The sequence below is a fragment of the Condylura cristata genome, unplaced genomic scaffold, assembly GCF_000260355.1.
Source record: "Condylura cristata isolate star-nosed mole 26May11 unplaced genomic scaffold, ConCri1.0 scaffold00008, whole genome shotgun sequence".
NCBI lineage: Eukaryota > Metazoa > Chordata > Mammalia > Eulipotyphla > Talpidae > Condylura > Condylura cristata.
The window spans coordinates 22,744,267-22,758,282 of NW_004567109.1; the positions used below are offsets into that span (position 1 = coordinate 22,744,267).

Consider the following 14,016-nt stretch of genomic DNA (forward strand, 5'->3'; position numbering starts at 1 on the left):
ATGAGTTCAATCCCCACCTGCCCCGGAGGTGACCACATGGCGTGGCAGACCTCTCCTGACCCGCCCGCTGCTCCCCTCAGCAGTGTACTTCACCAGTTGGCCTGTTCTGCTCCCCACTCTGTCTCTGGTGAAGCCTCTTGCCGCCCCTGAGCCTCTGGCCTGTACCCCAGTTCTGTATGCACAAATAAAAATTTAAAAAAAAAAAAAAGAATAACAGAACCACTGCTCTTAGAGAAACCCTAGTTTTGAAACATTAGTTAGGACAATAGTTCTTAGTTGGGGGTAGGGGGTGGTTTGCCTCAGGGCAAGGAGGCATTTTGGCGATGTCTAGAGATATTTTTGGCTGTGTTGCACCATAGAAAGTACTACTAGCAGCTAGTGGTAGAGGCCAAGAATGCTGTTTAAGCATTTACAATGCTTCCACAACCAAAATTATCTGGCCCAAAATGTCACTAGTGCTTAGAGTGATTTGGTGTTATCAGACTTAAAAAGTTCAAAGAGGCCCTCCCTGGTGGCGCAGCGGGTTAAAGCACAGCACTGAGAATCTAAAGCCACTTCCGCATGAGTTCGATCCCCGCCTGCCCCGGAGGAGACCACATGGCGAGGCAGGCCTCTCCTGACTTGCCCACTGCTCCCCTCAGCAGTGTACTTCCTCTGCTCCCCTCAGCAGTGTACTTCGTCGATCTGCCTGTTCTGTTCCCCGCTCTGTCTCTGGTGAAGCCTCTCGCTGTCCCTGCACCTCTGGCCTGTACCCCTCAGTTCTGTATGCATAAATAAATAAATCTTTAAAAAAAAAAAAAGTTCAAAGAAAGCCCCATTTGTAATTTGAAGAAACTCTTATAACTGCGTGCTTATTTTGGAAGCAAGACCATTTTCAAAGAGGCCTGCTTAGTGGTGGAATGGAAGCTTCTATCACTTATACTCAGGTTAGTTGTCTTAATAACTTGAAATTTTCACTTAGATTTTTGTTCTTTTAATAGGTTTATTCAGATATAGTTCTCATTCATTTAAAGGGCATACAATTCAATGGCTTTTAGTCCATAACCACAATCAAATTTAGAACATTTCATTAAATCCCTTGGCTACCACACCCCTCTCCCCGTTTCACTCCAATTCCCAGCCCTAGGCAACCACTAATCTACTTTCTCTAGTTGTCTATTTTGGGCATTCCATATAAATGTAAGCCCATACAACATGTGTTTTACTGTTGTTTGGTTTTGTTTTTGCTTTTATTTTTCTGTGACTGGCTTTTTGAACACAAAACAATGCTTTCCAGCTTTACCCATCTTGTAGCATTTGTCAGTATTTCATTCCCTTTTATAGTCAAATGAATGATACAGGTTTCCCCTACTGTGCAAAACAGAACCATCTTATTTGAGATGATTTGATAGGTTACTTCTTGGGCCTGGGAACAGTGTTACTATTTATTTCTATAGAAAATGTTTGAGCATTCCCAGACCCAAAAAATAACCATTGTGGCTTTGATTTTGCATTTCCTAAACAGCTAATGATGTTCACAATCTTTTCATGTGCTTATTAGCTGTCACTCAGATTTACATTGGAACCAGAGTCTTGAGCAGGGACCTTTCCACTATTGCATTTACAAGTCCAGATTAAAGACTAGGAGCAAACCCAATTATCTGGAAGTTAGACAAGGGGAAGGTGGGTTCTATCACTGTCAAGAATATGACCAGGAATTAGGAGATTTTAAATTAATGACTGAAACAGTGGAGCAGGATTGAGAACACAGATGTCAGAGGTAAAAGTCAAGGATCTTCCTAAATTAAACACGGGTGCTAAAACTATGCCACCACCCTCAGTTCAAGATGAACATAAGCCTGAGACTTCATTCCATGGGGATGACAAAGTTGTTATTTACAAGGTTGCCCTTGATCCACTTCCCCACTGGGGCAAGTCCTGTAAATGTATATCTACTTCTGATGTCGGCCTCTGACAAAGAAGAGAAAACCCAAGAAAGGTGGATCTTGCAGAGGCAAAATAATTGTTCACTGTGTTCAGGCGTGCCTATATTTAAATTTACTTTTATAGAAACTATAATGAGAAACATCACCATTACAAAGTCAAGCATCACAGAATCAAGGATCGTTTAGTTCATGAAGTAGAACTACGAGATAAGAGAATTAAAGAACTCGAAAATGGAAATGAATTACTGCGACTACAAATGGAAAAGGTGAGGGGAAAATGGGGAAGAACTCGCTCATGATGCTGGAGGTTGGGCATAGAGTGGAAGCCCACTCGTTTTTTAATTTATATGTGGCTTTTTGTAGCTCATGTTTTCATTTCTTTCCTTTGATCCTTTTTTTTCTTTTCTTTTTCTTTCTTTCTTTCTTTCTTTTTTTTTTTTTTTTGATGTAACTCTTTAAGCCCTGCTAAGATGTAAAGACTCGTAGTGACACTAAACTGCACACCAACTTATGGTCAGTGTTTAGCCTCCATGTGAAAATACCTTTTCTCCAACACTCTTCTCAGCAGAGACTTCTAAACCACCCCTGATAACTCATTCCTGCTTTGTATAAGGATTTTGCCTCAAACTTCTGTCAGCTTTAAGTGGCAGTGTAACTGGGTGATACCTACTCCTTTATCAGTCCTGGAATACCTCCACTTTTCTTTTAAATATCCTGCTTCCTTTATGTTTGTCTTATTGCTCTGGTAACTTTCTGATGGGTGGGTCAAAAGGAAATGGGATAGATGAATGGAATAAAATGCTGAATGGGCTCGAGATCATTAACTTATGTAAATCCAAAATGGAGAGCAAGTGACTAGGCTAGAAAAAAAATTTCCCTTCCATATTTCTAGGCCATTTCAGAATTTAAAAACTCTACCTTCACTCCTAAATACTCATTTCTGCATACAAGTATATTATACTACCATTGTGTGCCAAGTAGCCCAACAGAATTCATGTCATTTCTGTCTTTCCATAGACCATGGTATCACGGAACTCAGATTAATAATTCTTCGACTAACACACAACAAAACATGGATGGATTAGAACGGAGGAGTCGTGATTGTATTCTTAGTTTCAGAAAATCCTGTTGATACTCTAACCTGTAGTGAGAAAGAACACTAAGTCAGATTTTGCAGTATCCTTTGGTTTTGTTACTAATTCATCAAACCTTTCAAGGCTCAGATTGGGGTTAGATGCAAAACTAGAAAAACTAGATGGGAAGTAGATACAGAAAGTTGCAGTCCCAGTGGGTGGGTTCTCCAGAAAGGTGGCCAGCGTGCTCTGCACTGCCCTCCCTTCCCCCCACTGCCTGCCTTCACTTCTAGGTTGACGGTCAGTCAGCATGTTCTCTTTCTTCCTGAGGGTAGTCTTCCAAAATTCATGTCTCTCTGGAACTTCAGAATGTTGCTTAACTTGAAAAGGTCTTTACACATGTCAGTAGTTACAAAGAGCTTGTACCAAATTAAAGCACACCCTAAATCTAGGAAGACCAGTGTCCTCGTAAGGGGAGAGAGGACGCACTGATGCACTGGGGAAGGCCATGTGATGATTGAGGCAGACTGGAGAGAGAATGCAGCTGTAAGTCAGTTAGCAAAGAAGCACTGGACAAATTTTTCAAGCCCCTGGAAAAAGCCCAACCAACACCTTAATTTTATCATCCAGGACTGTGAGAAAATAAATTCCTACTGTTTTTAGGTGCCCAGTTTGGGGTAATTTTTAAGGCAGCACATGGAAGCTAATGCACTGACCTAGAGACCACAGGACCCCCCAAAAGATGCTGGAGACAGCAAAAAAGCAGAAGCTAGAAAAAAGCAAGTAGTCCTTTCCTAACTGCTGTGGAAGGGTGCTGTGGTCTCCGGCCTTAGACAGATTTGGGTGTGAAATCTAGTCTCGTCACTTAATACTTACGTAACCTTGCACAAGTCACTGACACCATTTCACTCACTGTAGAATGGGGGAAATAAACCGTACCTTACAACGTTTGGGGATTATCCAAGTGTGAAATACCTAAAATGGTAGTTGGCACATAAAACTTTTCACAGATGTCATTTTCTTCTTTTTGGTGTAAAAACCTCTTAGAAGCATGCTAATCAGTGTTTATATAGCTCACAAGAAAAACTGAACTGGAAATTAAGAATTTGAATTACTTAGTTTAGAGATGACTGAGGTGTGTCTTTTAGTGCCACAACAGTTAAACCTTTAGGTCCAGATTTTACTTATTTTGGAGCCCATGGACCAGAATCCTGAGCATGAAAATGTCTCATTCACTTTCTCAGCATCAGGTCTCCAGATGACCCCCTTGGGACAACATTCCTTCTGCCTTCTCTTTATACTATTGTGACCATCAGCAGGGTACTAGAAACCAGATTTCTTCAAATATTTCCTCCTGTTTTTAAAACAGATCTTTTGATTTGGGGTCCAAAAAATTTCCTTTCCAATCGAGTTGAACTGCATGTAGTGTTACCGATGGGATGACTGCTTTGATTCTAATGCCTTGTCACCAATATATTTACACAACAGCAGGATGTCGAAGTCAGACACTGAAGGCCCAGAACCAACGACTTTACAGTCTAGAATGGTTTGTTTCAGAACACAATGTAATTTCCTTCCTTCTAATTCTTTAACAATAGATGGACAATCTTTTCTGAATCGTCTCTATAAACATCGTATTTGAAAGAAAGTTGCCCCTCCTCATCCTGTGATTCACCCATCAGCCAGAAAGTTATTCTTCTCCCCACCCCCACCCCCCAGTCACTGCCATCATTGGCAGGTGATGATAGCACTTGCCTGTTGCTCTTGGATGGGATGAGGGCATTTCTACATTTTAAAACTTTTAGTGATTTTTTAACATAATAATTTATTCTTTTAACTGTCACATTAGGGTTCTTCCTGCAGTAAGATGCCCGCCACCAAATCACCCACTGTCCACCACCATGGCTCTTTGTGCTTCCTCCCTCTTTGTTCCTGCTCATCCCCAACCCTTCCCCACTTTAGATGCTTTAATTCTTTAGTCAGTGTGAGGGTTAGCTTTTAAGGGTGTCTCTCTCCCTGGCCTCACTATATTCCACGTTAGTGACGTCAGCTGGCATGTTTCATTCTCCTTCTGACTTATTTGATTTAGGATGATCTCTTCTTACTCCACCCATGTTGCTGCTACATCTTTAAACTTTTAAATGCTTCACTGATAGTGATTTTTAATAATATCTATTTATTCATTCAATATAAGAAAATGTTTTATCACAAAATACACTTCCTTATCATTCCAGCAACAAATTCTATCAGCTACGGCTTTCAGGGAAAATTATTGGTAGGAAATGAAACATGGTGTCATACTGGAAATCATTTCACCATGATCACTGGGAGAACATGCTAGAACCTGGCTACATGCTTGATTTCCTGAGCTACCTGAGATCCTGACACTGGTTGTAAAGTGTATTCTTTTCCAGCTCTCTTCCCTTTCCTTAAGAAGGGTATAACTACAAAGCAGATGGAAAGGTATTATATGGGGACATTTCAGCGTGGCACTAGAGAACTGAGTTGTATTTGTCAGTGGTCTGATACCTATGGGATTAGAACTCAGAGCATTGGGACCTTATCAGATGTTGAGTGCTCAGATAGTTTTAAATGTCAACCCAAAGGAATGGTTAAATGTCCAAACAATGCATGACTTAAACTGTATGTATGACTGGAAACTTCAACACACAGTTGAAAACAGACGAGAGGACAAATGGAAAAAAGTAAACAAGAAATTTGCTGTAACACTAGGAAACAGGTCAATGACCTTAACCTTACAATGCTTTCTGCTGTGGTAACTTGGGGCTTTAATATCCCTAGGACAAAGCTTTCCAGGATGAGGTCATTGCGCAAAATGATGTCCTGCTCCAAGAAAGAGGGAAACTTCTGGTGCAACTCACAGAGCAAGAAGAACTGATTGGCAACAACAAGGGGATGCTGTCTTCTGTCCAGAGTCGGTAGGTGCGGCCCTGCCCAGGTGCCAGAGAACACCACCAAGAGGATGGTCTTTCCTCAACAGCAGTCATTCCAGAGGCTGGCCTTTGAGTTTGCAGCCCTCACTCATAACTGTTGCTCACTGCCTGCTGATTTTGGCAATTCATGCAAGTTGCAGCAGTTGAGAAAGCGCAGAGAAGATGGGGAGGGGGCAGGTTGGCCATTGGGTAGGTGCTTAGGCTTCAGCATTGCCCCCCTGAAGACCCAGCTGTGTTCATTCTGGCCTGTCATGGTCATGGGTAGACACTCATTTTTATCGCTTGATAGCTATGAACCAAGATAGACAAAGAGTCACGGTCATGCTGGTAATCTCAGTTCATGAAATCCACATCACAACAGTGTTACCTTGAAAAAGAAATATCCAGCAGATAAGAATTCTCTCCTCAGCTATCCCAAGCATTCTCTCCTCCATCGCAAATGTTAACTACCATCAAAAGCAGTCTGGGAGCACAAGAGTGTTAAAGCAGAGAGAATGGGTTGATCTTGACAGACTGTGTCACACATATTAACATTTTTTTGAGCACTTGCTCTATGCTAGGCACTATTCTAAGATCTTTTATTTAATCCTCAAATAAAGGGAGGTTTTATTATTCGCTTTATTATATGAGTGAGAAGCTAAGGCCCAGAGAGGTTAGGGCGCTCAGGCAGCCTGGTCAGTAGCACAGCAGCATGAGAACTGCGCAGCCTGGCTCTGGACTCGCCACGCCTCAGAAGTGTGGAGAGGCTGGCCAAGGAGCCAAAGTCTGCTTTCTGCTGCCATGAGTACTCTGGACAGGCCTGGAGTCTCTGATTATCTTGTACTGTCTAAGCCTGCCTTTAATAGATCCTATATGATGCAATACTCTTCTCAAACTATGTCATTGCTCTGATTATAAGGCCCACCACAAATGCTTCATTGTGTTTGCCTGAGACAAGTTTCTTTATAGGCTTCATAAAATAGGGTTTACAAGAGTTATCTATTTCTTGAGGTGCTTATGAAGATGAAATGAACTAATATATGTAATCTGAATGGGTTACAGTGCTTTCATATATGGTAAATAAATTCAGCTGGTGGCAAATGCTGCTTCTAATACTACTGCCATTATTTTCACTTCATTGCCTACTACCAGTATTTCTTCTTCTACTGTTACTATTAGGTATGGGTTGACTGTAAGATCAGAACTAAATATAGGTTTCATAGATGCAATGTTTGAAGGCATGCAGAATCTCTTACTTTACTTCCATCCCCAAATGGGATCATATCCGACCTGAAGTTTCTAAAGGGCTGGAATTGTGCCTTGTATGTATTTGTTGATAGTACATCTCTGTTCTCAGTACATATTTAGTGACTGTGTACAAGCCAGAGGGTTTATTAATTTTCACTTGGTCTTAGAATATGGGAATTGTTCTGCCAAAGTCAGTTCTAAAATCCAGACAGTGGTCTAAGGCCCAGCACTAGTGGGGAATGCAACATAGATTTTTGACTTTAGAAATGATAGAGATGTTTAGTTATGCCTCTGATTTATGCCATTCTTAGAGTACTGTTGCTGGATAAAGAAAATAAGCTATTACAAGAAAACACTCTCCAGCTCACACATCACATTGGCCTCTTAGAGCGCATTATAAGGAACATCCAGATTCGCAGAGGGGAGGTAAGATGTGTGCTCCCTGTTGGGTCTCTGTTGGGCTGCTGAGGCTCTTGCTCTCTCTTTCCCCTCATCATCTTCATAGCCTGCACTTGTCCTCATGCTGGACTGTGGCAGAGAGGCTCATGGGCTACACACCAGGGCAACAGACCCTGAGGTTGCTCTCAGCCAGCTGTGCTTGCCATTGGCCAGCTTATAGTAAACACGTGCCTATGTGGCCCCAAACCATTTGTGTATGCCCTGTAGCTTCTTCCTTAACACCCTGTATTGTCTTTGCCTTTTTGATTCTCTAGCACATCAACTTATGAGTGAGCTCTTAGATGGGAAGGATTTTTATCTCCTCTATCATTGTATCTATGGGCACATGCTCCATAAATACTTGAAAACGAGAGAATGGTCAATGTTGCCTCATTCTCCACAACCCTATTGGCCATGTACTATCCTAATTCCATTGGAGAGATGAACTAATCTGAGACTCAGGAGTTAGTAAAGTTAGGCTGTTCTGGCAAGAAGACAAATCTAAGAGAACATCTGAGTCACAGAAAAGCAATTGCGTTTCAGAAATTCAAGCAGACAAGTAGCCAAGTCCAGAGAGAGATGGCGAATAGTGTAGGTCCAGGCAAGGTCCTGAGTCTGAGTGACGAGCAACTGTCAAGTGCGGGGCCCATCCTGAATCTAGCATAGACACTGCTCACCCTCTTCCCTGGCTGGTATCACCTGCTAGATGTTTCTTTTGGGATACTTCTCAATTGATCCTTCATGCTGTGTACCATTGCTATGGGCATAAAATCTGCATTTTGTTTGCTCTCAGAAAAGAGATCATTTCCAAGTTTTGTCAGAGGTACAAAACTACCAGATTATGTGACCTAATATCCAGTAGTTTGTCTTTGCTTGAGCTACGACTGTTTTCAATTGTCTTTTACTTAGTTAATTCGTTCAACAAATACTGATCCATTCCAGGAATTACACTAAGTACTAGGAATATAAAGATAGATCCTGTTTTCAGAGGACTTCAGCGGACAGACAATACATGAATTAGTACTGTAGTTTTATAAATGCTGAGTTAGCAGCCTTCATGGAGTAGACACTATGATCAATAGCTTAGTGATCTAAAGTATTATCCTCAATCAAACTAAGAAATGGCACATAGATGAGAACTATAATACACCAACGTCAATACTTCATTTATGATCAAAGTACCAGCTAGTAAGAAACCTAAAGATTGGGACAAACGATTTCAAAATTGTTCCTAGTTTTAGAATCTTAACAACCTTTCAATTCAGTCCTCTCATTTCATACATGAGAGAGACTGAAACCTTGAGTGGTTAGACAATATGACCTAGGGCACACAACCCCTGCCTATCTTTCCCAGGTCTCTTTAGTGACTTAGTGTCACATCCTGTAAAGATGGAGATCCCTGGGGTCAGACATATCTTAGGGCCCTTCCTTCCTTGCAACAATTCAGTGACTAAAATGTAAGAGTTTGACATCGATTGAGTGCTTACTGTGTGTCTGGTACTATGTTATGTGTTTTATGTATATTTCATTCAACCCTTAAATAATCTTATATAGTAAATCTGTCATTCCCATTGTTCTTTTGTTTTTATTTTGAATTTTTCATTAAGAACCATTGTCTTACATCCTTGTCAATATTTTTGACACAGTATAGAATCTCTCCCCTCAGGTGTGGTCGCTGTGACTTACCCTCTCCTACAACCACACACCATAGTCTACACAGTGGCCCCTTGTTCTAGCCCCACCTTCTCACCCACCCTCTACCCTTGTGGATGCCTCAGATCTATGATCAGCTTTCAAGGGTTGTTTTTTTTTTAAGATTTATTTTTAATTTATGCATACAAGAACTGGGGTTGTAGGCCACAGGTGTGGGAAGTGAGAGGATTCACCAGAGACAGAGTGGGGAGCAGAACAGGCAGATTGACTAAAATACACTGCTGAGGGGAGCAGTGGGCAGGACAGTTGTCTCCCTGGCTGGGGATCGAACTTATGCTGCAGTGGCTGTGATCGCTTCATAGTGGCAACTTCCTTTGGCAACCACAAGTCTGATCTGTTGTTGTTGTGTGTATATTTTTGATTCCACACAATGGTGAGATCATACAGTATTTGTATTTCTCTGACTGATTTTGCTTAGCATAATGTCATAATGTTGTCACACATGGCAAGATTTTGATTTTCTTCTTTTTTTTTTAAAGATTTATTTATTTGTACATACAGAACTGGGGTACAGGCCAGAGGCTCAGGGGCGGCGAGAGGCTTCACCAGAGACAGAGTGGGGAGCAGAACAGGCAGATCTACAAAGTACACTGCTGAGGGGAGCAGGGGGCAGGTCAGGAGAGATCTGCCACGCCATGTGGATCTCCTCCGGGGCAGGCGGGGATCGAACTCATGTGGAAGTGGCTTTAGCTTCTCAGTGCAGTATTTTAACCCACGGCGCCACCAGGGAGGGCCCAAGATTTTCTTCTTTTTATGGATGGATAGTATAATGTTGTGTGGGGCATGTGCGTGTGACATGTTACCCATCCATCCATTGGTGGACACTTGGTTTGCATCCCTGTCTCGGTTACTATTATAAATGATATTTCAGTGAACATGGAGTGCTGCTGTCTCTTTGGGACTGAATTTTCTTTCCTTTGGCTATACCCAGAGGTAGGATTTCTAGAATATGTAGTTCCATTTTTTATTTTTTGATAAACCTCCAAGTGACTTCACCAATTTACATTCCACCAATTGTATATAAGGGTTGTATATTCTTCTAGCATTTGTTTTCGCTCACCTTTGTTTTCTCTCTGTATTGCAGTCTGGAGGCAGAATTCTCATTTAACTTTTTTTTTTTAACTTGAGATAACATTGGTTTCCAACACAGTGTGTGGTTCAGGGGCATAGATCCCACCTCAGATGCAGGTCACCACCCCAGCCCCACCACTGAGGTTCCCACAGTCTTCCATCATAGTTTACTGTGCCCTCCCTAATGTGGCTTCCCACCCCTTGGAGCCTCAATTCCAGTCAGATTTCTACAGTTTGTTACTGATTTAGTTCTGTCTCACCCTTTGTTTTATTCTACTATATTCCACATATAAAAAACAACAACAGTGCTTATCCTTCTGATTTATTTCACTTAAGTCTTGTCTTCTTGATGATAGTTGTCCTAACAAGTGAGGTGAGGGGATCCCCCCTTTTTTTTTTTAAAGATTTATTTATTTATGCATATAGAACTGGAGTACAAGCCACAGGTGCAGGGGCAGTGAGAGGCTTCACCAGAGACAGAATGGGGAGCAGAACTGGCAGACTGATGAATTACACTGCTGAGGGGAGCATTGGGCGGGTCAGGAGAGGACTGCTACGCTATGTGGATCACCTCCTGGGCCGGGGATTGAACTCCAAGCAGCTGCTGCTAGCCTTCAGTGCTGCATCCTAACCTGTTGTGCCGCCAGGGAGGGCCCTGTCATAATTTTTAATATTTGTTCTTTCTTTCCTTTCAGGAAGCAGTAATTAGTGACATCCCTGAATTTGAAGTAATGAATAAAATCTTGCACTTACCAAACTCCAGGTTAGTTATGACCATCATTTATTTGATTGCTTCATATCATGCCTGCCTCAGTAGCCCCAAGCTCCTGGCTTGAGAAAGCAAAGCGTGTGGGGGTAATTTTCTGTAATTTATTATTTGATTCATCTTCCAATTCCTTCTCTCCTTGTTACTGTGTCACCTCCACACATCACAGAATCCTGACTTAAGGTAGAAAATAATCCTTAAACATAAGTTTAAGGTAAATTTTCTTTCTTTTTTCTTTGTGTTTGACAATTGTAAAAATCTGAAATGCTATTGATGCCACCTCTCTGTTACCCACAGTGCCACTAAGAGACCCTTTTTACACAAAGTCCTCACATGTGGTCTTTCTTAGTCTTTCAGGAATAGATTTGATAGCATCAGTTGCAAGTATTCAAGAGATTGGAGAACGTAAGTCAGAAACAGTAGTGGCCAACTCCAGTTCCCCTGAGTGTCATTCATATTCACAGAATTCTGAAATTGGATATATAAATGTGGCTCCACTGAAAGTGACACATTGCATCCAGGAACAAGCCCAGAAGTCAGAACTATAAGGTCACTGGTGTCTAAAACTGGACTGCTCAAAGCTGCTAACTTCAAGTTCGGGCGTGAAGGTGGAACATGACATGGACAAAAGTTACCACAGCCCCCACTGGACATCAACTTGGAGTCTCCAAACTTGCTGATAAATTAATGCTACCAGTTCTAAAAATGGATTTCTCAAGTTTGTTTGCTATCCTCAAATGCTGTGTATTGATTAATATAGTAACTTAAACTTCAATGATTTAATAAAGTTTCCCATTCAGCAGAGCACAAGTATAGCTAATTCAGCATTGCTTCTTCTTATCCTAATTTTATTTATTTCTAAAGTAAAAACAATGCAATCATATTAAAACAAATACTTTTAAAAAGAACTCTATAATTCTACATTCTCAACACAATCACTTTCATTTTTAAGTTAGTCCTCCTGGTGTTTATTCAAAATTAAATTGTATGTTCATTTTCATACTCTGATTTTTAATTTCCCCAGATTTTAATCGTCTTTATAGCTACTCATTGACCAAGCTATATTCTATCATGTTAATATTCTGTAAATTTTCCTGTTGTCTGACATTTAAGTTGTCTCTACTTGGAGAAAGTCTTAGAGAATGCGGCTCTTTTCTTGAGTTGTTCCAGAAAACAAATGAACAAGAATGCTATCATTGGGTAAAGGATATAAATTTTACGTAGTTTTAGTATATCACTTGTTATGTTACTTTTTTAAAAAGGTTGTGTCAGTGTACTTTTTCCATAGTCCATTTCTTTAAGCCTCTTTTTAAAAATGGGAACAAGTTCCTGTGGCACAGGATAAAGAGGACAAAATGGAGTGAGTGTGCGTGTCTCTTAGTAACTGCTCCAGGAAGGGCAATGGTGGTCATTTTTTTTTTTCTTCACCAGAAATTAGTAAGTGCAATAGTTTTTCTATAACTTTATCATTGGGTATTATTAATTTAAAATTTTTATTCTAAAATAGTTGGTATAAAACTGACGGCTTCTGAAGGCTGATGGCTACTGTGCCTTACTCTCTTTTTCCTTTCCCTTATTCTTCTCCTCTTCCTTCTCTCTTTAGTTGGGGCTAGAGAAGGGAGTCTAAGAGGGGAGGGAAAGCAGAAATTTTAAGACAGCTTCATCAAGCAACTAAATTTTTATGTGTAATTCTTGCTTCCTCAGACCACTGAAATTTGGATTATTCAAGGATATCTGAAATATGATATTAAATACAATCTCTGACTCCAAGTCTTTCCCAGCCCAGTCGCCCACTTTTTTTTTAAAGATGTATTTATTTATGCATACAGAACTGGGTTACAGGCCAGAGATGCAGGGGCGGTGAGAGGATTCACTAGAGGCAGAGCCTGGAGCAGAACAGGCAGATCTACAAAGTACACTGCTGAGGGGAGCAGAGGGTGAGATGGGAGAGGGTAAAGTGCCATGTAGATCACCTCCCTGGCTGGGAATCGAACTTGTGGTACAGTGGCTGTTCCAGCTATGTAGTGCTGTGCTTTAACCCCTTGCACCACCAGGGCACCCAATGTATTCAGTTTATTGAAATCTGTTTAGGCGCACTCTCCTCCCAAGTTGACATCTGGAAGAGTATTAAAGACTATTAATAGAAGCACCAGGCCTGTAGACAGATGCATCTGCTGACCTCCAGGAACAAGTCAGGACCATGACTGATGGGGACACAAGATAAGGTCAGGTGGATGACAGATACTGTACTGTGGGCCTTTTTATGTAAACAATTGGATTGTATCATAAATATGGAAAGCCTGGAGTGGTTTCGAAACAGATTTCATTTGAAAGCACTAGCTGATCTGTGAGAAATTAACTGGGAGTGACAAATGTGTATGCTTGCAAAAGGACTGAAATTCTAGTGTCCTGACTTACAAGGAGGTGCTAGCTTGTGTTTACTGAGCAATGCTTATATGCAGAGTTCCTGCCTTCGTGAGGCTCACGGCACGTGATATGGTTCAAGCTTCTTAGCTGCAAAGACTCCTAAGGACCCCGGAAACTGCCCAGTCCACCCTCCCCCCAGTCCCACGCCCAGCCCGAGTGAGAAGAATTTGTATTGCACTTATTGTATAGCCACGCGCCAGTTCACCTTCAGCAAAAGACGCCAAAGATTTCCTCCTCGGCCCTATCTCCATCCGGAGACAGCAAGTGAACTGACAGCTTGGTGTCGCCTATGCGACACGCGACAGGCAGACAGGGATGGGTCCTCAAGCCCGCGTCCGGGCGCGAGTACCACGGCGTGCAGCGCAGCAGGGGCGGGGCCTGGGGCGGGGCCGGCCTCAGTCATCTCTTTCTGCGCCTGCGCC

General features: G+C 41.7%; 1 protein-coding gene across 1 annotated transcript in view; it reads left to right on the forward strand.

Moving 5' to 3' along the window:
• LOC101622251 (coiled-coil domain-containing protein 30-like) overlaps positions 1 to 11,797 on the forward strand; it is a 65,714-nt gene extending 53,917 nt beyond the window's left edge. The window contains exons 16-20 of the mRNA XM_012722109.1: positions 2,050 to 2,191; positions 5,801 to 5,937; positions 7,491 to 7,605; positions 11,097 to 11,164; positions 11,517 to 11,797. Of these exons, the coding sequence (XP_012577563.1) occupies positions 2,050 to 2,191; positions 5,801 to 5,937; positions 7,491 to 7,605; positions 11,097 to 11,164; positions 11,517 to 11,715 (661 nt within the window). The 3' untranslated portion in view covers positions 11,716 to 11,797. The remainder of the gene's footprint in view (positions 1 to 2,049; positions 2,192 to 5,800; positions 5,938 to 7,490; positions 7,606 to 11,096; positions 11,165 to 11,516) is intronic.
• Positions 11,798 to 14,016: the final 2,219 nt, after the last annotated feature.